The sequence below is a fragment of the Asterias rubens genome, chromosome 2 (assembly GCF_902459465.1).
Source record: "Asterias rubens chromosome 2, eAstRub1.3, whole genome shotgun sequence".
In the NCBI taxonomy this organism is placed as follows: Eukaryota; Metazoa; Echinodermata; class Asteroidea; order Forcipulatida; family Asteriidae; genus Asterias; species Asterias rubens.
The window spans coordinates 14,083,470-14,108,579 of NC_047063.1; the positions used below are offsets into that span (position 1 = coordinate 14,083,470).

The following is a 25,110-nucleotide window of genomic DNA, read 5'->3' on the forward strand; positions in this document are numbered from 1 at the left end:
TTCGCTTACAACAGCTTGCTAAGCATTCATAACACACATTTTGCACGTAGGGCCTTTTTACGCCCCTTTGGTGCTACAAAAGGGCGACTCTTACATAGATCTCGGTTTTTTAACTTAAAAACGTAAAAATCACTCTTTGAAAGCTTAAACTTAACGTGTAAATATAAGAATACGTAAGTAGACAACTATCAAGTATTTTGAACTCCCGATGGATTTAAAAAGTACAATTCAATGAAAACTCGGAGTAATATTAAAATTCAATTTCGTCGACACAAAATGTTGGGCTTTGAAAGTAGTTACGGTATGTAGGGGTCAAACAGCTGGGAGCGAGGGGTCACTGACTGGTGCTCTGCGTACGGACGCGTCGCCGGTGGTAGTCAGACATGTAGATATTGTACAAACTTGGTTTGGGTACCAGCGACTAATAATGTTGTTGCGTGTCGTCCGTGTGTCTTGAATCGTCTGTTTGTTTCTTTATTTTGACACATGCGGCAAGTTATGTAACTTTGGCCTTCGGGCAACTTGCAGTTGCATCAGTGACGTTTACAATATCTCTTCCTAAATGCTCGTATGGTATATCCCATCCAGAAAACATATGAATCTGTATTTTGAGATCATAAAAAAAACAGTTTTATCCACAATCATTTTTCCTCCTCTCCCTTGCAAACATGCTCAACAGGCATGCAGCACACGGCAGCATACAGCGCCCTAGTCTTAATTCCACAAAACAGTGATTTTGGTTCCACTACTTTCACAACAGAGCAATAAAACTGTTATATCTAAATAATTTGGCATCAAAGTACAAATCACTAATGTATTCTAAGTGCTTGGTGTCCAATAGCCCGTGGTATAACAGAGGGGTTAAATTGCTGACAGAGGGCGCTATATCCAACGAGATTTAGTGTGGCAAACTTTCTTAGCCATGAATGCGGTGGACTCCTCTGAAACTGGCGACGCCTATTAAGTTTTGAAAGACTGTCATAATTTACTTACAAAAGAAATTAATCCATTTTGTTGGCACATTATTCCTATGTTTATACCAGCGTCGGCTGAAATCAACACTAGTCGTGTTTTACCTGAATGGGGTCCGGGACAATGTGTGACGTTTTGAACGGGACCTTATGTGAACGGTTTGGGTAAAACGGGAAACTTTTAATTAATAATAAAACTACAATTTTTGTAAGCTATATAATTTGTTTTAGAAATACCAAAAACTGTAAATTGGTGGTTTACAATTTGGTTTAACTAATATTACTCGTCACGAGGGAGGCCTACACTAATTAACTTTGTAGCCCTACTAGCCTATACAGACCAGGGTTTCCCGGAGTTGGATTCTCATCGGTCAACGACAGTATGGAGGTCTCTCCATCATTACGCCAGTTTTTGGCAAATTAACAAGGCGAATTTTTTTCCATACATCAAAATAATGGAATATTCGCTGTATAGGCTGTACAGTTTTGATTGGGTTGAGCATTGTGGATGTACCTCCACTTTGGGCAACATGACTGGGGGGGGGGGGGGGGGGAGGACCGCATCGCCGGCGGACAGAAATCCCGGTAGGCCATAACACCGGGCGGTGTGGATTAAAACATAGAGTAAGGACAGAGATCTCTGTCCTTACTCTATGATTAAAACAAGCATCCCGGCTAGTATTTTTTCCTCCAATGAGCGTTTTTTTCCCTCTAATGATAGTGCTTATTATATATTATTGGGAGATGCAGCCTATTCAAGTGACGTACACGGCTCGTGAAGTTCCGCCATATAGTTCCTCGGCTGTTGAGCCCCCCCCCCCCCCCCCCCCCCATTTGAACAAGCATCATTTCACATAGCCTATCATGAGATTCGCAGTGAAATCCCGAAATCCGAAGAACTGTACATGACTGTGTTCAAAATGCTTCAACGTGACAAAATATCGTTCTTGCAGATGAGGACACGGGATAGGGTCTAGGGACGATGTCGCATAAGGGCAATTCCAAGTAAACATGACTAATAAAATCAAAAAACGTTCTTTCCACTTAGAAGATAATATAGCTAACATATGAAAACAATTTATTTTTAGTTGTTGACAAGAAGTGAGCCCAATTTTGCCAAAAGAACTCAGCTTGGGCTCCATGTAGGCTTGGCTTTGGCTAAATTGACTGGAAAACTGTAGGCCCTAATGCGACTGACCGTAATGCGACTGACCATGGTTTTGCCATGTACCTACAAAATGAAGTTGCTGACCATTTTTAAGTATCCTGTTGGATAAATCATGTATAAGAGTTGTGAGTTATATGTAGTAAAACTTTCCTTAGTTGTTTAGTTAGTATAGTGAATTGTATAGTGAATTGTTTCCATTGTGTGTAATGCGACATACCGCTATTTACAACGTTATAACATCCATAGCACAAAGCGCACATTTCTAAATAATTAATTCAAAGGCTTGGGTGCCGGTTACAAATCAGTCTATAAACGTAGTGGAAGGAATCTCTCATGTTCTAGCACCAAGATCAAGAAATGACACAGTGTAATGCGACTGACTATGGAATTGCCCATATATTAAAACACACGAGGGCGTCGATTGTTTCACAGCGTGGATGGGACGGTCACGTGGATCATTTGTCATTTACCAACCAAGTATTGAATCACAAAAAGATGCTACGTGTTAGGGTCGGTATACAGTTGCCCACAATCCCTTACAAAAATCTACTCTAGGTTTTATAACAGTTTTCGGTGTCTCATTACATCCGAGGGGTAACATAAATATTATCATAAACAAACAAATACAGACAAACCTTATAATACAGCGGCTCGTGGTTAAGATGTTGTCAACCGTGGAGTCACTAATCAGTTGTTCACCATTACCATAATGGTGGTACCTATTCCCAGGTTTTAAGGGTCCAGTATAATACATGGTCACTCTCATTATAAGCCAAGATGGCACACATGCATGCGTATGGTGACGATGCTGCAGCATGCCCCAAGTTGGGTTTGCCCAGGCGCACCAAGGCGACTTGCCCTGTGCAATGTGTGACGCAATTCACGCGTTCGGTAAAGTAGCGCAAGGAGTGCTCTTAAGTCTTGTGGCTGTACTCCACAACAGAGATTCAAAAGCAGACTAGAACACCTTACCCTTTTTAAAACCGGGATGCATGAAAAGCCCAATCTTTACGTAAAACACATCTGAAAGGGCCATTTTGATTATCTAAGGTATATCTGTTTTCTTCCTCCACGAGTAAAATATTAAACAACCTTTTTCTGTGCATTTTCCAAAATTTGTACAACAAACAAGTGACTTGAAGAAACTTCCTTAACATACCCATCTAATGTCTAAAATTATTGAAATTCACTAGTAACCCAGTAATTGATTTGTTTCCCTAATTAGCTAACCACTTTAGGGGCGTGTAAACGGTCTTTAGACCCGGAGGGACAAAATTATTATTACAACACAAATATGTGTACATTTACCAACAATGTTTTAAAGTGACTTCTTTACATGCCCCAGCTATTTATAGACTTGATTTCAAGTCTGAGATTGTGGTTATTTCTCTGCATCAGCCACGCAGAATTCCCCCGCAAATTTTATTTGCTTTTACGAGCTCTAACTCATCAGGCTTATGACGGAGATTTACCCACAAGAGGGCATTGTTTCAGCGAATAATGAATCGGCTATCAGGACGACGAGTCTAAGCTATTTATGGCACAACCACATGTTACATTTGATAACAAAAACATCGCAACAATTTTGTTTTACAACATTGAGTTGGCCACCGACAGGCATCGGATGACCCTTATTTATTTGTCTTCTTTCTTGAATAAATAACAGTTAGCATTACTAATTAATTACCCATATATTTAAATAAGGGATCGTATACCATCCGAGTGGGTAACAATATTACACAATTACTTATTTGTAACGTTACCCCCTATATGATGCCCTGACTGCGGAGTGAAAAACCAGAGCTTAAAACTCTTTTGAGAAAATACTCTGGAAAACCCCGCCTAAATACACGATAGCGGTCATAACAAAAATACGTATACTTGGCAACGCAACTAGTAATAGCTTAATTGGGAGTGTCCATCAAAAACTTAAACCTGTCTTCCCTGCATGCCAAGAGTTTCAAAGCCTTTGTAATGATCAATAATATAAGCCAACATAATATTCCTAAGATCGTTGTATAAGGGGCAATCAAACAGAAAACGGATTTCTTTTTCAACATCAAGGTGACAAATGCAGGCAAATTCTTTGGCTTGACTCTAACCCAATATAACTTCCAATTTCAATATGTAGCTTGTGTGAAGAGCATCTGAAACGGGCCAAAGAATGGCGATAAGAAGGCTTGTTATCACATTGTAAATATAACTCAAACTCAAACTGGGTTTTGAAAATACGGTATGTCCTGAGCTTATTCTTTTGGCCATATTTAGTATACAGTCATTGTGCAATCTACATGTATTGTATCATTTGGAAATAAACACACCACATAGTTGTTGAACAAAAATACGATTCACATTCCTTTGGTTTGCAAGCTCTGGTATGTTCTCTGCCTGTTTTGTTACAGGAGACTGAATCAAAGTATTTTCTAAGCATAAGAAATACTGATGGTTTGTGGTTATAAGCCATAGAGTTTGATCAACTTTGAAGGAGTTGTTCAGAATGGAATTCCTACGTTTATCACTCAATTTAAACCAGTAATTGGGTATATGTTTAAGTTGCTATATGTACATGTATAAAGGAAAACGAATATAAATGATAATAAGAATACAAAAGAGTATAAATGAAAAGATTCAGTTTGGTCCATTTCATTCTTCCAAGTAACAGCTGAACAATAAGTAAGAATAGGCTTCAGTAAAGTGTCAACAATTCTCAAAAGCAGATGGGGCTTAAAGTCACCTGGAAATATATTTTTCTCTTCTTCAAACATTAGAGTGTATGTTTCTGAACAACAGAATAATTTTTGAGTAACTGTTTTTAAAGATTTATATGTTTTAAAATATGAATAAAGTTGTGTGGGGGTAACTCCGCCTACCCCTTTTGTGACGTCAATGGAGGCAGACTTTGCCTCGATCGAACATCGAACACACGTACGTGCCAGTACATTCGAGTCCTAGTCGTGAGTTTGTACGCTTCGAAAAAAAATTTTCTTGCATTTTTCCGGCAATGTCGACCAGGTGTATTGCTTCTGGATGCAGCAAAACAACTAAAGATGTGATCAGTTTGCAATTCTTTTCCAGCGCAGCAAACACTTCGAGCCGTCGTGCTTCGAGAATCCGGAATACACTACGCATTTTGACATGAAGAGAAAAGTTCTTTTCTAAAACATGACGCCATCCCCCAAAAAATTCCAGCTAGTGGGGAAGTCGAAGAAGGCACATGAAAGACGTAACAAACCTAAAGGAGCATTTGCTTATTAACTGACAAAAATCAGATATTGTTTCAACTTTGAGGGCATGTTTTTTAGCATGCGCCAAGCGTCACTATCTTGTGTTGAATAGTTTTTTTCTTTTCGCTGCAGGATTTCTGAATGACAGTATTTAAACCAAACACATTGTCCATGGTGCAATACCCTGTTTTAAAACCAGTCTGGTTATCCACTAAAATGTCATCAGCCCATTGGGTCAACCTGTTCCTGACAACCGTTTGAAATAATTTACCTAAACAGCTCAATAAAGTGATGCCCCTGTAATTTCCTGAGTCACTTCGTGACCCTTTCTTATGAATTGGGCATATGAGACAATCAGACCATGAGGACTGAACTTGCTCTGTATTCCAAATAAAATTAAATAATTTAGTAAAAGGCTTGCACAAATAAAACTAGCAGAAGAGATCATCTCGGACCTAATGCCATCTTTGCAAGGTTGTTTGTTGTTTTTCATGGCTTTGACAGCCTTTTCTACCTCTTCTCTGTATAACTGGACAATCAAGTAACTCCAAGTTAACAACATGCCAACTAGTATTACCCCTGGTCTCATCATTTTTAACAGACATGTAAAAGGCATCATAAAAAGAATCATAGTAGGAGGTTTGCATAAATTAGAGAAATCAGTATACCACATCAGGATTAACCTTATCCGAACCATTGTTTTGAGTATTGTTCATTGTTAAGAGTCTGAACTCCGACTCGGTGAACACGCTCCAGGTCTTGCTTTTGGCACTCAACATGTAGTTTTTGCTTGAACAAATCGAGTACAAGGGACTCTGGGTTGTCGTCTGGCACCTCAGGAATGCCAAAAATTTGTACGTTGTTCCTACGGGAGTATGCTTCATTTCTTTCTATCAGCAGGGCATGGCTCGTCAGTATTTTTTCAACGTAGGCGTTCATTGGTTTCTCTAGTTCTAGGCTTTTAACCCGGTTCTCGAGACAAGTAAAATAATCGTTCACCTTGTCAATATCAAACTGCAAGCTTTCAGTGATTTCGTTGAGTTTCTTGTCGTTAACCTCGTCTAATGTTCGCTTAAAGTCAGTTGCAAACCCGTCAGGAGGCAAACCCCGCAACATTTTAATGTAATTCTCCTTGGTAATAATTTTTTATATGCATAAACCACATGGGAAAATGACTGGTTAAATTTTAAAAAGATTTTGGGGGTTGAACAAACGACCTCCGGATTAACATGCCAGCGCTCTACCAACTGAGCTATCTAGCCCTATATTGGCGGTGTCCCTATTTTGTCAATATCTTGTTCGGGGGTGCCAGTCGGAAGCCATACAATCGTAAACTATCGTGTATTTAGGGATCACACCCAAATTATGATACAACCTGGGAAGTGGCTGCCAGGGGATCATTTTAAACCGAGGACACCTTCATCCTCATCTTCTTCTTCATCACTCTCTTTTGGAGCTGGGGCGAGGGTTGGGACCAGCTCTTGCGGCTGATTATCCTCTTGCTCCTCCTCTACACCAGGGTCCTCAATTTCCTGAATGAAAGGAGACAAACAAAAACGTCTTTATGTGATATGATGGACATGAAAGTGTCTCTCCAAAATAATTTAAAAGGAAATGTCCACAGGAGTGACTTTTTTATGCTAGGAGGTCAGGTTGGTGTAGTGGTGTCTTGCCTCGCCTTCCGGTTTGAATCCCGACAGGGGCACTATGTGGATTGGATTTTCAGTCCCTACTTGACTGCGTGGGTTTTGCCTGGGGGTTGTGGGTTTACTGCAACATCTAAAACTGAAATTTCTTCATCATCTTCTCTTCTCGTTTGGCTCTAATTAGAGCGTTAAGAATATTTATCCAGATCCAGACAACAATATTCCATTTGCAATAAAAGTCTCATTATTAGACAAGTTGCTGGAAAGTTCCTTGATGTACATGTATCTTCCTAACAATATCCGGCTCCCTGGTCCATTCACAAACACCCGATATTCATTGTTTAAAGGCTCCTATATATAATGGTATCTACCAAACATGTATTTGATCGAGTACACACATGTACACAACATTTGTGCTATGTACAGTTGTGCCACCATACAAATCCCATGTAGTTGGATGGTTAGGATCCATCATTTTGCTGGAAACTGTTACCAAGAGAAGAAGGATAAACCTGTGTCTTACACTGACCTGTTCAACTTCGACTTCCCGAGAAGGAGGTTGGTAATCTATGGAAGGAGGTTCCGATGGAGTCCCATGATCCTAAAAATAAAAATTAGAAAACAACTGATTACTATTGTTCTTAATCTGGGTTATTCATTAAATTAAATATAACAAAATATAAACATGAAGCCCAAAGAAGGCCATAGGCTGGTGAAAAAATACCTGAACTATGAAAGCTTCTGAGTGCAAAGCCTTCTTACATAATAATAATAATAACGATAACAATAACAAGAACAAGAACAAGAACAAGAACAAGAACAAGAACAAGAACAAGAACAAGAACAAAACAATAACAATAACAATAACAATAACAAAAACAAAAACAAAAACAACAGCAACAGCAACAGCAACAGCAACAGCAACAGCAACAGCAACAGCAACAGCAACAGCAACAGCAACAGCAACAGCAACAGCAACAGCAACAGCAACAGCAACAGCAACAGCAACAGCAACAACAACAGCAACAGCAACAACAACAGCAATAACAATAACAATAACAATAATAATAATAATAATAATAATAATATGTGTTCCATTTTCTTATGATATTGATTTCTGTTATAAAATATAATGAAAAAAAAAAAAAAAAAAAAAAAATATGTTTAAAATGTTTTTTTTTTTTATGTGGGGGTGAAAAAAAAAAGAAAATTCCAGTTAAAAACGGAGCAATCACATCCCTGTAAAATTTAAATAAAATGTGCCACTTTTACACTTCTTAGGAAAGCATGCTCTTGAGGATTATTACTCAGTTTTTCAAATGATAATGGATAGTTCTCACAAAGTTTTCATGTTTTTTAAGTTCACCAGTTTAAATGTTTATCATAAAATGCACTGCAAAATCAACATATTAAAGACACTTACACTATCATCTAGTGGATCAGGTGAGATGAGAATTGTGGAGGACTCCTGTACGGTAAAAAAGGTGCAGCATTTGAGAAAAATTGTTCTTGTGGAATAAAACTCGTGAACAGTAGACAAACTATTAAAAGTAAAGCAAGGGGTTGATTAGAAACAAACATATTTTTTTCCTTCACTGAAATCAAAATGTTTATGTGTTTTGTTTGAAAGACTGATAATCTGATCAGGTTGATGCCTCTGTATACATAATGTCTGAAAAAAAAAACATATTTAAAGACAGTGGACACCATTGGTAATATCAACATATGCATAAAATAACAAACCTGTGAAAATTTCAGCTCAATCGGTCGTCGAAGTTGCGAGATAATAATGAAAGAAAAACCAACTTGTCACACGAAGTTGTGTGCTTTCAGATGCTTGATTTCGAGACCTCAAATTCTAAATCTGAGGTCTCGAAATCAAATTCTTGGAAAATAACTTCTTTCTTGAAAACTTCGTTATTGCAGAGAGAGCTGTTTCTCACAATGTTTTATACTATCAACCTCTCCCCATTACTCATTACCAAGGTTTTATGCTAATAATTATTTTGAGAAATAACCAATAGTGTCCACTGCCTTTTAGTGTACAGTCTTATTTAATTGATCTAAGAAATGCAAACTCACAAAATCCAATTAGCATACTTTCCCTTTAATTGGCATGATAATTGGTCTTTTGAAAAACAAATATGACCATTTGATTGAAAATACCACAATGGCTGACCTACATGGAGTAGGTTTAGACTTGGCATGCTGTTTAACCATGCTTTAAGTTTGGAGTGCTTAATGCATCATTTACCTGACTATTTCAACTAATCTACAGCTGGAGTAACTGGCAATTGTGGCAAAGAAAAGAGAACAAAATCATTTGCAATTTTTAAGCAAGTATTCTCCACATACCACATGTGTATTTTCAGTAGAAAATAGGCTTTGGAAAAAGTTTGCTTCATCCAAACGTCTGTTCTCGTCATCTAATTGGGCTCTTCTGTGACGCATAAACTAAAAACAGAAAGAAAGTTATACAGTTTATTATAAACTTGTTTCTTCTCACCATAAGTGTAACCAATCAAGAAATATTCCAATATGGAAAGGTTTGCGGCAACGCCATGTAATGATAATCTCTAAATGAGTTGGGGTGGTTCTGAAAAGAAACTGTTGATTTCAACTTGACGTTTCGATCAGTATGCTCTGATCGTCTTATGGAGGAAAACATTTCCATATGGTATTTCCACCATGCAAAGTTTCAAATCCTACTTAAGAAACCTTCCATTACAAACTGAAGGTTTTCACTAACACCACATGAATATCTCGCTGATGAGTAGTGATGCAACAGTCCAAACAGAGTCACGAGAATGTCTTAAATTATGAAAATGTCTGCAACTTTGTTTAGTCAGAGTTTAATTTTGACAACATTAATAACAATATTGCAAAACAAATATCTAGGGGTCAGTGTGGCATGAATTAATCCTGTGGGAGGTTCTGAGAAATTCCGGAGACTCCTGATTGAAGTGATGTGAGACATTATCTGCTTGATGAACCTGGAGTCTGATCAAGATGGATCCAAAGAGTGTGTTCTCTGCATAGAAATATAACCCGGAGAACGCCGAGTGCATCAAGTGCATGCGATTTCTTTGTGAGACCATTTTTATGGACACGCGTGCGCCATTTTTTTACGCGTGTATTTGTTTGCCATACAGTGACGTCATGAACATTGACCAATGAAAACACTAGAAACGGTCTATGTGCACTGCCATTTTGCCATTCACGCATGTCACTTGATGCTCATTTTGCCATACACACGTGTCACGCGATGATCGTTTACACGCGTATTGTGTGTTATCGATACGCCACGTCCACAGACCACACAGAGGGTGGCCGAGCAACGGCTTGGGCTTGATGAATGGGATCCCTGCACAGCTAGATGTTTAATGTTTTTTGGAATTTTTTTAACTAGAGCAACCTTAATGATCATGTATAGTACCTGTTGCTCCGGAGGCATCCTCTGAATAACACCGTCTACCGCACTCTCCTAAAAATAAAAATGATAAAATTGTAAAAAGATGTCAAACTTTCGGGAAGTTTTCAAATGATAATCGAGAAGCTTTGAAATTAAACATCAAGTAACTTACATGAATGGATGTGAAAAGCATGCTTTTAAAACTAATTATATAATGTGCAGTGTTCTTAAGGTGGAAAAATTACAATAATAATAGCTAGACAATCATATCTTCAATAACATTTATGTCATAGAATTATAATCTTTGTGTGTTTCTTGTAGCTAACAGCACATCTAATATTTCTTTTAAAAAGTGACCCACTTAATTCTATCCTCACTTCCAGGCTCTAAAAAAAAATTTAAAAAGAAAATTAAAAAACTAAATAAAAATTACACACGTTACCCATCTCATAAAATCATATTTTTTGTACCATTTGGTACCTCACTACAAATTTTATATTTAATCAAGATATGCCCCCACTTTGATCTTTCTTTAAGGTCCAGACAGCAAGTTCAAAAAGTTCTCTTATAAACCTTAAAACCCAGTGCACTTATCAAAAAGAGAAGGACGTAGCTGCAGTTAGCCAAGACAACCACACCCAAGTGTAAGAAACAACCTGGGAAGCGTCTGAAAATTTGTCTCATTATTGAACAACTGGAGAGATCTACTACATGTATAAACTGTGCATATCTTCAGGTAACTTACATCAAACATCGGCGGCAAGCTCACGTAGTTGGTGTGCTCAAACTAGAAAAGCAAGAACAATTATTTTAGGTTAGGTAAGTAATGACGGTAATAAAATACAAGGTTTGGACAAGTAAAACATGTTGTATCTGCTTGCGGAAAAGGAATTGTTGGGCAGTTTTTCCTCAAAGACTACAAAACACAACACAACACAACACATGAGCTCATTCAGTCAGAGCTAATACTACCATATATTCAGTAATTAAGCCTGCTGCTGATTTCACGAAACACTAGGATAATTCCTAACTCATCCTAACTTAGGATGGGTTCAATGCGTCCTAAAATACGGAACTTTTAATATGCAGGTGTGCACAGAAATGTTGAAAGAATATACTGAAGGGAATTTCAAAAGTCATGGTTACGAATCCCACCAGAGTAACATGCCTGTGATTTTTCTTACATAACTCGGGAAAGTACTAAGTATACAGTGATTACACACATCGGTGTAAGGGTAAAACCAAAATGAATACTGAAGGTTTCTGGCAAGAAGAAACACAGCAGAGAACAAGTACTCTTCACACATACCGAAAGCGGCCTTGACCTTGACCTATCACTGGGCCAGATCTAAAAGTAATCAGACCTTTTAAATATAAATTTGCTTCTTTTCTCCATAACATACATTGTTCACACAGCATCCATTTAAAGGGTCTGTATATGATTGGTTTCTTTTTAACCCTTCAAATGTTTCAATCCTATATAAATGAAAATATATGTACACAATTATAACTTATAAGGTAGATGCGTTTTTGAGATATCGCCAGTAATCCAGAGTGAATAATGTCAACATATGAAGAATAGTCCCTTACAGGAATTTAATACACATAATCTAAGAAGAGATACTGGCTTAGATTCAAATTATGGGGATAAAAAAGTAATGTATGTTTTTCCATAACCGCAGTACTTCACAACGATGCATTATACTACCTAAAGCTGCTGTACTTTTACCACGTATGTTTTTATTGCCATAAATTAATTTTCACTAGTCATTACCAAACAGGTACAGACCCTTAATTTTGATCCGCTTTGAAATTTTCAACCCTTGTCACTGCCAGGGTTGAATTCAATGCTACCCGGATCGGAGGCAGATTGAAATTTTTACAGTGTGAAACGGGTTGAACAAAATCTCTGGTTCGGAACCGGTTCCGACCCCAAGATTTTGGACAGTGTGAAAAGGACTAATGTCCCAAGATATACCTGGGAGGGAAAGCTGCGATTCCCTTCAGCACTGTGTTTAAAGAGAAAGCAACAGCATCCTATTTATATATTTGATTTGCGGTAACACATGTGTGTACATGTATCTGTCTTTCTGTAGATTTGTCAGATTTTTCAGGAGACTTTTCAGTTCTGCGGAAGGTATAGATAGAAACTGGCTGGGGCTACTACTTTAGCTTATTTGATCAAAATTAACTGCACTAATGCAGAGTCATTTCTTGAATTGTGAGACCAATTCAAGAACTGACTGATTATTGATACCTCACCATGCAATGCCCCAAATCCTATATAGCATCCTATTTATTGAGCCTTTACCAATAATACATATACTGGTAAACACTGTCAATTCAGATGCAATGAAACACCCTTTAAATCAAGATGTTAAAAATACAATCTATGTTTATTTTATTTTTTTAAAATCAACTAAAACTGAAAATTAAATCATGGGGACGAGCATATACAACCTGTATTCCTGTTTGATTTAATTGAAAAAGGTGAAAGGCAAAAGGGAAAGACATTGTAGGCTGCAGATTGAATTTCTGGAACTTAAAACTCACGTATCTCTCTCGCTCTTCATTAAACTGATCACCAGGAACTACCTCGTCCAAGTCTATAGTCTGCAATAATAAAAAATAATAGCAAGAAGAACAAATAAATAAAAGAACTAGAACAGCGAAGCTGCCATGGTGAGCTGCCGATCGTTTGATAGAAAAACAACGACTAGTAGAAAAAACAATAATTAGATAAACAGATAAAGCATCTACTTCAGGCGACATGCAGGCGACATGCAGTCAACATTGCCCTTACGGCAAATGTGTGGTTAAATTCAAACAATCCCTTTATTATTGTGACAGGTCACATTGTGTAGAAATGTTGGGCAAGGCCATTTCCATTTTGCAAAGGGCACTTCCATTGGAAAATCTTGAAGTCAATGAGAAACTTTTGAAGGGCACCAAGGCCAAGACCAGGGGCAACAGAAGCCATGGCCTCCGTGGCGTGCATGTGTTTCAATGCCTGTGTTATGTGATAACGAGGTAGAATTTTAAAGTTGAACGAATAAATGAAGTGCATGAAGAATTCTACAGAGTTAAAGCCATTGGACACTTTCGGAACAGAAACAAAAAAAAGTTCACAGACAGGGGTGACAGATTTACAATTAACTTACAGGGTTTACAGAAGGTTATGATGAAAGACTTCTCTTGAAATATTGTTCCATGAAATGCTTTACTTTTTAAGAAAACATTAAAACAATTATCAATTCTCGATATCGAGAATTACGGATTTATTTTAAACACATATAATGACATGCGGAAACAAGGGTGGGTTTTACCATTATTTTCTCCCGACTCCGATGACCGATATAATAAGTTGTGATACACGAATTGGGGCCTTTGGACAACACTGTTTACCGAAAGTGTCCAATGGCTTTAACCACTTACTCTGAAGAACATTTGTCACAACCCGGTACTCTGTTAATGAGATCTGGATCTGTCCACACTAATGGGTCCATATGAAAACTTTTGGACTATGATGGGGAGGGTTAAAACATGCAACACTTTGCCCTTTATTTCGGTTTTGTACATTTCTCAGCTAATAGTGGTTGTGCTCACCAAACAGAATTAAAACAGTTTTATTATTTAAAAAAATACACGATCATCTTTAAGACTTGTAGTTTGTAAGGAGAACACACATTTTGTAATGGGATTGACTGGAAAGTGATGACACAAATAATTAATGAATTGATTTACTCAAAAGTTAATTAAGTTAGACCCACTAGCTATCTGTCAAAACAAGGAGAAACTTTGGAAATGTTAAGGCAGTATGAATGATAGTTTGTAACATGAACAGACATTATTGTGACAACCATTTTATTTTGTCCATGTGACAAACATAATATCTTCAAGAAAATTTTCTGTAGTTTCTTGAGCACCCACACAGTTTGTCTTGGGTTTGCCTGGAAACATTTCTCTTAAGGTCCGCATTCTAAAGGGTAAGCATTTTTGTGAATCTGTTCATAATATTATCCCTTTCCCTCCATGTATGTGTGAAATGTCTGTCCAACATTCCCATGTTACGAACATAGGGTATGTTCGATAAGCTGCCCTGGGTCGACCCCAAGTGACCCACTCCACAAGCAGGGTAATGGGGGCCGACCCAGATGAGCCCCTGAAATGACGTCAAAGCTGTTCGAACGTACTGGGGGCAGACCGGGGTCGACCCAGGGAAGCTAAACGAACGCACCCATAATAATCTTGAAGATACTCCCCAGTGTTACTAAAATACAGGGAAATCTCTTGAAATAAATTGAAATGTGCATGGGAAACAAGTTCAACAAACTTTTTGTTAAAGGGAAGGTACATGTTTGGTAATTACTCAAAACAAATATTAACTTAAAATCCGACTTGGTAACTATCATTGGAGAGCTGTTGATAGTATAAAACATCGTGAGAAACGGCTCCCTCTGAAATAGCATAGATTTTGAGAAAGAGGTAATTTCTCACTAAAATATTAAAAGACTTCTAGCTATCTAGAAGTCTTTTATTTCTATCTGAAGGCACACAAATTCATTCAACAAGGGTGTGTTTTCTCTCATCATTTTCTCGCAATTTCAATGACCAATTGACTGCAAATTTTCACAGGCTTGATACTTTGTGCATATGTTGAGATACACCAAGTGAGAGACTGGTCTTTGACAATTACCAAACGTGTACCTTCCCTTTAACCGTCGTGTGTTATTGCTCTGGTAAGTTGGGGCACTATATGCTGTATATTGATGATAGCGTAGTTCCCAGGGGCGGATTGCACCAAGCGGTCTTAAACCAGTCTATGCGTTATAGCCAGCTAACTTGAGACGCGTTTACACAGTCTTTAATTATAGACCATTTGCAATAGCGCGGTCTATAATTATAGCCAGTCTTAAATCTTAAGCCTGCTCTGAGCTGGCTATAATCGGTCTTCGTTTTGGTTTTTAAAGATGGCGCTGCATTTGTTAGTTGTAGATGATTTGATACAAAGAGCTCTAGGATGAGATTGTGTTTTAGAAATAGATTACACCCATGGGAGGCATTATGATGATGACCAAGGTGATTGTATCGTAAATGTATGTTCCCAAAAGTAAAAATGATACAACTCACAGATATGACATCCGATGATTTAAACCAAAGCAGTGCTAAGTATTATATGGGACATTTGTTCGTATTTCATTACTTTTCGCCGACTTATCTAAGACCGGCTTATTGCAACAGGCTAAGACCGTCTAGGGCAGATAGCCGGCTACAACTGACTGGTCTTAGACTGCTGACTAAGACCGTTTTATTGCAATCCGCCCCAGGTTACCATGCGAATTTTTGCTTGTGCACATGGGTACTTCACAATACTATTTTTCTACACTTACCCAGCTATAAGCGCAGAAGTTTGAAGCTTACACTGTCAGCAATGAATAGTGAGCGTAAGCACAGAATCTTTTGGTAAGCAGAGAGCCATGAAACAAATAGGGCATAGCTCTTTTCTCTAAACAAGAAGCTACAGTATAGTAGCACAGCGATGGTGGTTCTTTGTATAGATTGACTCACCACCAACTGCGCAGCCTCGGCAATACAGGCTGGTAGAAGAACTCTTACAATCGAACTGTCTTCCGGGCATTGGTAGGGGCATTTAAATTTGCTATTCACTTTTTTGGAATCCCGACTACATGTCCCACACATGTATGCTCGGCAGTTCCAGCAGATTGTGATTGGCATCGACTTGAACTCGTAGCAGATGGGACACAGTCTAATCGAAGATGACTCGGTGTCCTGAAATGAAAAGGCGTCTCATAATTTGAAATGAGATTAAAATACAGAATACATCCAGATGTGAACCAAATAAAACAGAGAGTTTAACTTTCATTGAAAAGTAAGAAAAAATGCTTTTAGTACAAGCATGATGTTTTAATGTCTAACACATTCCAACCTAGACTGTGTGTATAGGGCTCTCTGATTGTCAGTCTCTGTCTTAACAAATAAACCAATAAACCATGCTATGCCCATTGTGACCATTAGTTATTTTGTAGGGGTCTAGACTAGCCACATGGAGGACTCTTCCTCTGTGCTGTACACAGATACAGAGTTCATTTCCTGGGCGAACAATTTTAAGAGCTCTATAATTCAAATCATAGGGTAAGAAGCTGCTAGTCTCATTGGTTAACATTCCATGACTGCATACATTATTTTGGCTGTAGGTTTTGGACATCAGACTTTACAATCATCATGCATTACATTTTTATGGTTCAAAATGTGCCGTGTAAGTTGTATAATGCCGGAAAACAACTCTTCGATCGTTTTATTAATCATAAAAAAAGGAAATTGCTAAATAAATATTTGTGACTCAAGTGTTCCACAAGTGTTCCACAAGTTTTCCACATCAAGGTCGAGCAAGAGTCTTTTGCCAATGTGACTCAAGTCAAGTTCGAGTCACAAAAAATTGCGACCCAAGACGTCTCAAGCGCGACTCCTGGACTTAAGTCCTTAATTTCTGCTCTAGTTTAATTAGTCGGCCTGGAGATTCACTGAGGCTATGGCCTCTGTCACACTGGAGTTACAGGGAGGCTATGGCTTTGTTGCCCCTTTTGTTGGCATTGAAGCCCCTTCAAAAGTGTCTTGACCTACAACTAGATCTTATTTTAAAACAAGTTTTACGAACACAAACCATAAATGGGGAAAAAAGGCTGTTTTTAATTTATTAAAAGATGGTCATTATGTGGTCAGCTTTCTTGTCATGTCTGAACCATTCAGTGTCCTGAAACCTCGAGCCAGTAAAACCTATGAATTGGGTACACTGAAAGTCGCCCTGTGGTTAGATCTTGATTAACTCATGAAACCTCTTAGATGTCAACCTTATAACAAAATGCTCCTACACAACCCAATACCACTTCTTAAGAACCGAGTACTACTTCTCAAATGTCTTCCCATCTACCTTGCAGAGACTTGATCTTATATAGAAATATTGACCTTATATAGAAATATTGACTGCTATGAGGGGCACAGTTAAAATTATAGGCCCAAGGTGATGTCAAAACCATGACTATGCCTGAAGCTAAGCTGAGGGGATAGTTTTGACATCACCGGGGCCCTATAATTTGAACTGTGCCTCGATTATTAAGAAGTCAATATTTCTTTTATATACAATAAAGATTCTTCTAATCAACAAACCCCGACTACCGTGACAAGGAGTGCTAAACCGTACAAACAGTACAAACAAGCGACCTATTTGTGACCGTTATTGTCAGGGCGGGCACATTCAATTGCTATGCCCCAGGCATAGTTAACTATATGATGTCATCTTGATTGAAAAATGGGGCCCAGCTATTTCAATGACTCCATTTTTAACCAATCAGATTAGAGGATTCTATATGAGGGATATAATTACTACTATGAACCTTACCCAAAGAGTTACAGAGATGACACTTTCACTCCCAGTTCGCTCTGTCTGTGCACACGCTTCACTGCAGTATACAGCAATAGCAATCAGCACAGGGAAACTACCTTCTGCAGTGAAACAAACCTGGATGGTTTTGGGCCGACCATTGCAATTACTGCAGTTTACACCTGCATCTCCTCCAGCAGTCTGTCAATACAAAAAAAAACTACTGTAATTCATGCATTTGTCACAAACCTTTTAACATCAAATTTCCATCAAGCTATTGGGTGCTGAAAAAAGATCACTCACCTTAACAATACAACACTGCTAATGAGACCTAGCTTTAAAGGCAACGGACACTATTGGCAATTGTTAAAGATCAGTGTCCTCACTTGGCTTGGTGTTTCCCAACATATGCACAAAATAACCAATCTGTGAAAAGTTTGGCTTAACTGGTCATCGAGGTTGCAAAAGAATATAATGAAAGAAAAAACACCCCTTTCACACAAACATTTGTGTTCTTTCAGATGCATAATAGTAGGCTTCAGGCCTGAATTCTTGCGTGAGAAATTACATCTTTCAAAAAATCTATGTTACTTCAGAGGAAGCCGCTTCTCTCACTGTTATAAAATATCAACAGCTCTCCATTGCTCATTACTAAGTTTTTATGCTAACAATTATTTTGAGTAATTACCAATAGTGTCCAGTGCCTTAAAAGTGCATCACTAGGGTTCTTAAAGTTCCTACTACAAAGCTACATATAAATACATCAAGAATTTAGACTGCTGTGCATATCCGATGTAGGACCAGTAATTTTTTGCCCTCTTGAATCATACTATGAAAGGGAAAAACCAAAAACAGAACCAACAAAACTGGATGTGGCCTGTATGAAATGCTCACTGTCCTTTGGATGGGATGCAAAGCCATTGGTTCAGTGTGTTGTGTAATGCACGTTTAAGAACCCAGCTGTGCACTTATCGTAAAGAGAAGGGGCTGGACTATCTATATCCTATAACATAAAATATAAAAAATAATATACAGCAATATTTTGACAGGATACCATAACTTTCGAAAGGCTAGTTGAATCAACAAACAAGTGGAGTCCAATTTCAAACTTTGTCCGGTTAAATTGCATGCAAAGGTATAAACTCATACTCATAAAAAAATTGCTCGTGCGGCACAACTTTGCAATTTGCATATTGCCGACTGCACAATGATTTTGTTCCCCAAAAAGCTCTTTAAATCCGATACTAAAATCTTGAATCTCTGAAAATAGTTGTTGATGAAAAGGTATGGGCAGAAAATAGGGGATACAATTGCTAAAATACGCAAGTATACGAAATTCACTTCCATGTTTTTGGTGAATTATTCAATTATCCAAACATGTTGGTTGACTCATCTGATGAGGTCGTGTTGGAATCAAACTTGTTTCATAACAACTTAAATTAGTGGTTAATTAATCGCCCAACACTGATGGGAGCTGAGTAAATCCATGTAAACAATAAACCCCAACTACTGTAATCTACATGTACACCGTCTCAAAATAGACCCATTGCATTTATATGACGTCACACTCTCAAAAGGGAAGTAGATCATTGGACAATAGCTGTTCTCAGTGATTAAAGGCAGTGGAGACTATTGGTAATTACTCAAGATAATTATTAGCATAAAACCTCATTTGGTAACGAGTAATGGGGAGAGGTTGATGGTATAAAACATTGTGAGAAACGGCTCCCTCTGAAGTAACATAGTTTTCGAGAAAGAAGTAATTTTCCACGAATTTGATTAGAACTTGAGGTCTCGAAATCATCTGAAAGCACACAACTTCGTGTGACAAGGGTGTTTTTTTCTTTCATAGTTATCTCGCAACTCCGACTACCAATCGAGCTCAAATTTTCACAGGTTTGGTATTTTATGCATATGTTGAGATACACCAAGTGAGAAGACTGGTCTTTGACAATTACCAATAGTGTCCCCTGTCTTTAAAAGCGTGCGCGTGACCTCAGCGTACCTGTAGCGTTACACACTATGCATGGGGGAGCTAGTATTTCTTACACAATACAGAACGTGCCTCCGAACAATGCTCATTATTTTGGGTGTCAACTCTCTTTTGTGCATGTTTGTATACGATTGTGACACCCAAAATGACACCCTGGATAGGCACATGTGAGTACGTTACGTATTGCAAGGGGTCTAAAGGCTTTGTGAGCGTCTCTTCGTAGTGTATAAAACCTTTTTTATTTCTAATCTAAAAACATAAAGACAAACAAATTATAAGGTATACAGAATTTAGACCATCAAAAATTACCTGCCACGCTTCCTCATCACGGTTTGTTTCCTCCTCGTCTCCCCCCTCGTAATCCCTAAATCATAGTCAAAATAATAATAATTAATTGACTTGTAAACAAACAAAAAAGAGAAAATAGAAACAATGTTTTATTTCTAAGTATAATGGCAAACCCACATATTATACAATCCTAAAAGAATGTTCACCGATAGTCAACTTGGACTATTATCTCAGTTAAACTGAATGCCTTCTTTTCATCAGCATTTGACTTAATTTCCTTTCACTTCATTTGAGTGAGTTTGGAGAGAAAAAGCAACAGCATTTAACCTCTTCTTAAACATTACAGATACAATCCTAGAAAGAATGTTCACCGACAGTCAACTTGGACTGTTATCTCGGTTAAAACTGACGATTCTGCCTTTTCCTACAGCATTTGACTTAATTGCCCAATTCACTTCATATGAGTGAGTTTGGGAAAAAAAAGGAACAGCATGTAACCTCTTCTTTAACATTACAAGTGAAAATTAAATAAAATTGTAAAAGTAAGGACACGTAGGCTACACACGAAAACTCAACGAATCTATCATCAGAAGACTCACATACCTGTAATGTCCAGGGATGGGGGGTCCACCTTTGCCGTCTTCAGGGGGTTCTGAACCCCCTACTCCACTATCTATACTTCTGTTGAACTGGGCACCTCTTGACAAGGTGCCACTTCTTGGTCTACATGATGTAGGCACTCTTGTGGAGGTGGTGCTGCGACCCTGTCCATCACCTCTAGTGTTGGTGTCACCATTTTTTTTTAAAAAAACATCAAAGTTCTCTGCACAAGAAATTATGCATAAATAGATCAGTCTTTCAAGCAACAGTTGAGTTGACACTAAGTTTTGTTGTGAGTACCACGGAGTAGTCACTGGACACAGCCTTAAAGCCATTGGACACTTTCGGTAAACAGTATTGTCCAAAGGCCCACACTTCGTGTACCACAATTTATATATTAAATTACAAACCTGAGGAAATTTATGCTCAATCGGTTATCGGAGTCGGGAGAAAATAACGGGAAAACCCATGAGGTCCCTGCAAATACCCCCTTACAGGGTAAAAGTGGGGGAGGCATGCACAGTAACATGTACACTGTTACCAGATCCCTCACTGCCCTCAGCCATTCAAATTCAAGCACAAGTTCACACTACATGTAGGTCACATAATGGAGGGGGGGGGGGGGACCAAAAACAAAACGTCCTTTTGTAGTGTGTCCTGAAGCAAAAAAAAGAGGCAATTTACATGTAGTCATCACTGCAGCCAAACTTTGGTGTTGGAGAAAACTGTGTTTTACCTTTTTTGTCAGGAATCATCGTCGCTGAGACTGTTTGCCTATTAAACTTTTTTTTTACCAGCCAATATCTATATATCTTAAAGACACTGGACACTATTGGTAACTGTCAAAGACCAGTCTTCTCACTTAGTGTATCTCAACATATGCATAAAATAAAAAAAACTCTGGAAATTTGAACTCAATTGGTCGTCGGAGTTGCGAGATAACTATGAAAGAAAAAACACCCTTGTCACACGAAGTTGTGAGCTTTCAGATTCTTGATTTCGAGACATCAAATTCTAAATTTGAGGTCTCGAAATCAAGTTCGTGGAAAATTACTTCTTTCTCGAAAACTACATCACTTCAGAGGGAGCCTTTTCTCACAATGTTTTATACTATCATTAGTATTAGGTTTCAAGCTAATAATTATTTTGAGTCATTACCAATAGTGTCCACTGCCTTTAATTATACAATTTGTCTCTTTGAAGTTAGTGTACAGTGTATCATGAACAAACCAATGTGTTAACAGAATTTCCTCTTCATTATTTTAATTTAGCTTGCTCAGAGAAAATTGCCTCAATTCGTGAAAACCCGACAGCCACAGTAGTCATTTTGGAAACTTCAAATCAGAAAACTGGCTTTTTGTGAAACTCAAAATATTGTCCTTGTGCTAATTAGTGTAATTATGCAAATAAGTTTGTATGACTTGATTGAAACTTGGAGAAAATATAGACAGATCAAGTAGGCCATCCACAACCAAAACGTGTAAAAATTTACCAAAATTTACGATTTTTGTTCAATAGATGGCTGTTCATGAAAACGGTGTACCTTCTTACCTTTCAGAGATCCTAGTCCCTCATCAACTGTCAATATCGGCCTAGAATCAAAAGTTAAGAAAGAATTCAAAGAATGGAAACAATCTTCAAAATTATATAATCTGCAATAAGGCCAAGTAAAAACAAACATGTTTAGTGTCCCAGCCCTCTTCCTTTTTAGAGGCCGCCTCCTTTTTTATTTAATTTTTGTATGCACATTTTAATTTTTTATTTTTATGAAAAGGGTTATTTTAAACGATCTCAGCTAAAACAATCTGAAAATCTTGTCTGAATGTCTGAATATTTGACATTTTAAAAAGAATGGCGGCCACCTTGAAATAAAAACTAAAAAATACAAATCCCCTCCTTCCTTTTTGCGAGTAACCCGGACCCTAAACATGTTTCTTTTTTTACTCAGCCTAACACTCCAAGCCTGAGCAACCAGACACCATATCAAAAGTCATTCTAATTTCTGTGGTGTCAGTTTGTTCCTACCCAGGGTTACCATGAAAAAATACTAACCAAATGTGAGGATTTGACATAGAATCCAGCCCAATTCATTTAAATACAAATCTTTTGGAAACCAGTCTATTATTAGTTGAATGCTGGCAGTGCGGATGTCAGACAACTCGTCCATTTGACAACTCAGTCTCACAACTCGACGGTGCCAGGAGTTTCGTATGCCCACTTTAGCCTCAGACACTGTGGTGGCCAAGGCTTCGAACATTACGTCCCGACCTTGAAGGCTGCGACTCCCCCTTGGTCTGGAAGGTTGTGGACTTGTGATGACACTTTTTGAGTTCATTAAATAGTGTACATGTCTGATAATTGCGCAATAGATCGTACATGTACGACCTGAAAGAGAAAAAGAGAAAAGGATAGTGGGCTGAGATACAGCTAAAGTGCAGCTTAATATGAAAATGGACATTTGTACATTACCCTCTATTAGAGCTTCCTTCATGTCCTTGGTCGTCTTCAAATATACCGACGCATCGCTGCGTCTCCACACAGAAACTTTTCATATTTTATCTGTAAGCAAAACAATATTTGTGTCAGAGCTCCTTGATACTTAAATGGTACATGTAGCTATTCATGTAATATTGTTTGTATAGTATTCGTTTTATTGTTATTTCTTCTAAACACCCTTTTTTTATCTGACTTTCTTTGAGAATACAAGTACAAAGTACACGCGTCAACTTGTTTAACAAAAGAATGTCCTTTAATGACCTCAGCCACAATTCTGTATCAGGCAATATATTACGCTGATGAGAAAGTTTTATATTTTGTGCCTTAACCTACATGTATGATCATCATGGATCACAACACAAGCTTAACATAAAATTGAAAATTGTTTTACAAAAACCGCTGAATATGTTTTCAAACGGCCTTTCGAATTTCTTTTAATGAATTACAAGTAGTGAGTCCGACACTTTTAACGTTTTTTTTTAGGAACCCCACAAATTTACTATCATTGGAAAGAGAATTTAAAAACAACAGTGCTAAAATCAGTTTAACACATTTTATCAATCAAAGATAAAATGCTTTATACACAGGGTGAACTTGTTTATGTGGCTACTCGCATGCTTTATGCATGGAGGTAGCCTCCATGCTTCATGTATGTATGCTGCCCATGGCTTATAAATTCATGCCAGCTAGAGGGTATACGTATTTACCATGAGGGGTTGCAGTTCATTTGTGCATTAATGTTTAGCAACTTGGGTAATTATGTTTTCGCAGGGGAGCATGTACATGTAGGCCCTACAGTTCTATTCTAAAGTCTAAACATTACAGTATATGACACATGCAATGAAAGGTTTTAAAAACATAAAAGCTTCTTTTACCATCAGCATGTACCCTGCTGGCCCTGACCCTAAACCCCAACATTTTTTTCTGCACACAATGACACAGGGGTGTCGAAAGAAGTCACCCACGAATAGTACATAGTACACAACAATAAAAAATACATCTAGCGTACACACACTTTGCTGTTTTAAGTACACAATATAATTCAATTGAAAATGCAATGCACTTTTCTCAATCTCAGTATACCAAGATTAGAAACACCAATAATATTGGTGCAATGCAGCATCCTATATACCTGGTGCAGTGTTACACACATTTGTAAAAACACCTGCAACAACACTGATGATGAGACTTCTTAACAATAATTTCCCCATGAATAAGAGATAAAATCATACCTGTCAGACTGTTGGTGAAAGTATTTATTTTAACATTCTTTAGTAACTGTTGTGGTTCACGGCAATACAAAAACTACAATGGTAAGTACATGTAGCTGAGTTGAGCCCAAGAATGTGCACTGGAAAAAAACATGGCGGCAGCTCATGTAAAGTAGAATGACGTCACTAGACAGGCTCCTGCCCTCTATATTGTAGTTCAAGGGAGTTTATTTTAAAGGGGTCGGCCGGTAGGGAACTTTTGTTGTCGTTTCGTTTTTAGGTTGAAATGCCTGAACCCTAGAGGTTCTAGAGGCCGATAGCAATACAGATAAAGGAAACATGAAGTACATTGTACGAAGTACATAGACTGGACATAATGCTTTTAGTTCGTGAAAAAAGTATGCAACAAATATTTACACATTTAATTCATATCTTTTAAAAAATCTCCCCCCCCCCCCTCTTCATTTTGTTTGATTCGAAAGGGTTTGTCATCCAGGGGCCAACTTCATAGAGCTACTGTTAAAAGCAGAAAATATTGAATAACAATTTTCTGCTTAGCAGAAGTGAGCTTAGCAGAAATGAGCTTAGCAGAAATGAGCTTAGCAGAAATGGTGGCCACGGCTTCAGACATTACATCCCGAACTTGAAGGCTGTGACTCGGCCTTTTGATCTTGAAGGTTGTGGACTCATGTATTTACACGA

The 25,110-nt window shown here is 37.9% G+C and overlaps 1 protein-coding gene across 2 annotated transcripts; it reads right to left on the reverse strand.

Moving 5' to 3' along the window:
• Window positions 1–5,311: 5,311 nt before the first annotated feature.
• Window positions 5,312–24,554, reverse strand: LOC117307034. Of its 2 annotated transcripts, XM_033791669.1 has the most exons (15): window positions 24,430–24,554; window positions 23,171–23,260; window positions 22,253–22,293; window positions 20,705–20,924; window positions 20,123–20,177; window positions 17,839–18,021; window positions 15,990–16,211; window positions 12,975–13,034; window positions 11,731–11,769; window positions 11,167–11,208; window positions 10,446–10,493; window positions 9,365–9,463; window positions 8,433–8,477; window positions 7,539–7,610; window positions 5,312–6,895 (listed from the first exon to the last, which is right to left on the reverse strand). In XM_033791669.1, exons 2-15 carry the CDS (start codon window positions 23,251–23,253, stop codon window positions 6,761–6,763), a joined length of 1,344 nt encoding a protein of 447 aa, XP_033647560.1. In that variant the 5' UTR covers window positions 23,254–23,260; window positions 24,430–24,554; the 3' UTR covers window positions 5,312–6,760. The 2 variants fall into 2 exon arrangements, with proteins under 2 accessions (XP_033647560.1, XP_033647561.1); XM_033791670.1 differs by lacking the exon at window positions 11,731–11,769.
• Between the last annotated feature and the right edge of the window lie 556 nt (window positions 24,555–25,110).

What these genes read in the sequence shown, in the direction of transcription:
- LOC117307034 (XM_033791669.1), bottom strand. Translation starts at nt 23,253, where the DNA reads ATGAAAAGTTTCTGTGTGGAGACGCAGCGATGCGTCGGTATATTTGAA. An exon ending in GAAGGAAGCTCTAATAGAGG is followed by an intron (nt 22,294 to 23,170) that starts GTAATGTACAAA and finishes TTTTGATTCTAG; the next exon opens with GCCGATATTGACAGTTGATG. An exon ending in GCTTGCCGCCGATGTTTGAT is followed by an intron (nt 10,494 to 11,166) that starts GTAAGTTACCTG and finishes TTTTATTTTTAG; the next exon opens with GAGAGTGCGGTAGACGGTGT.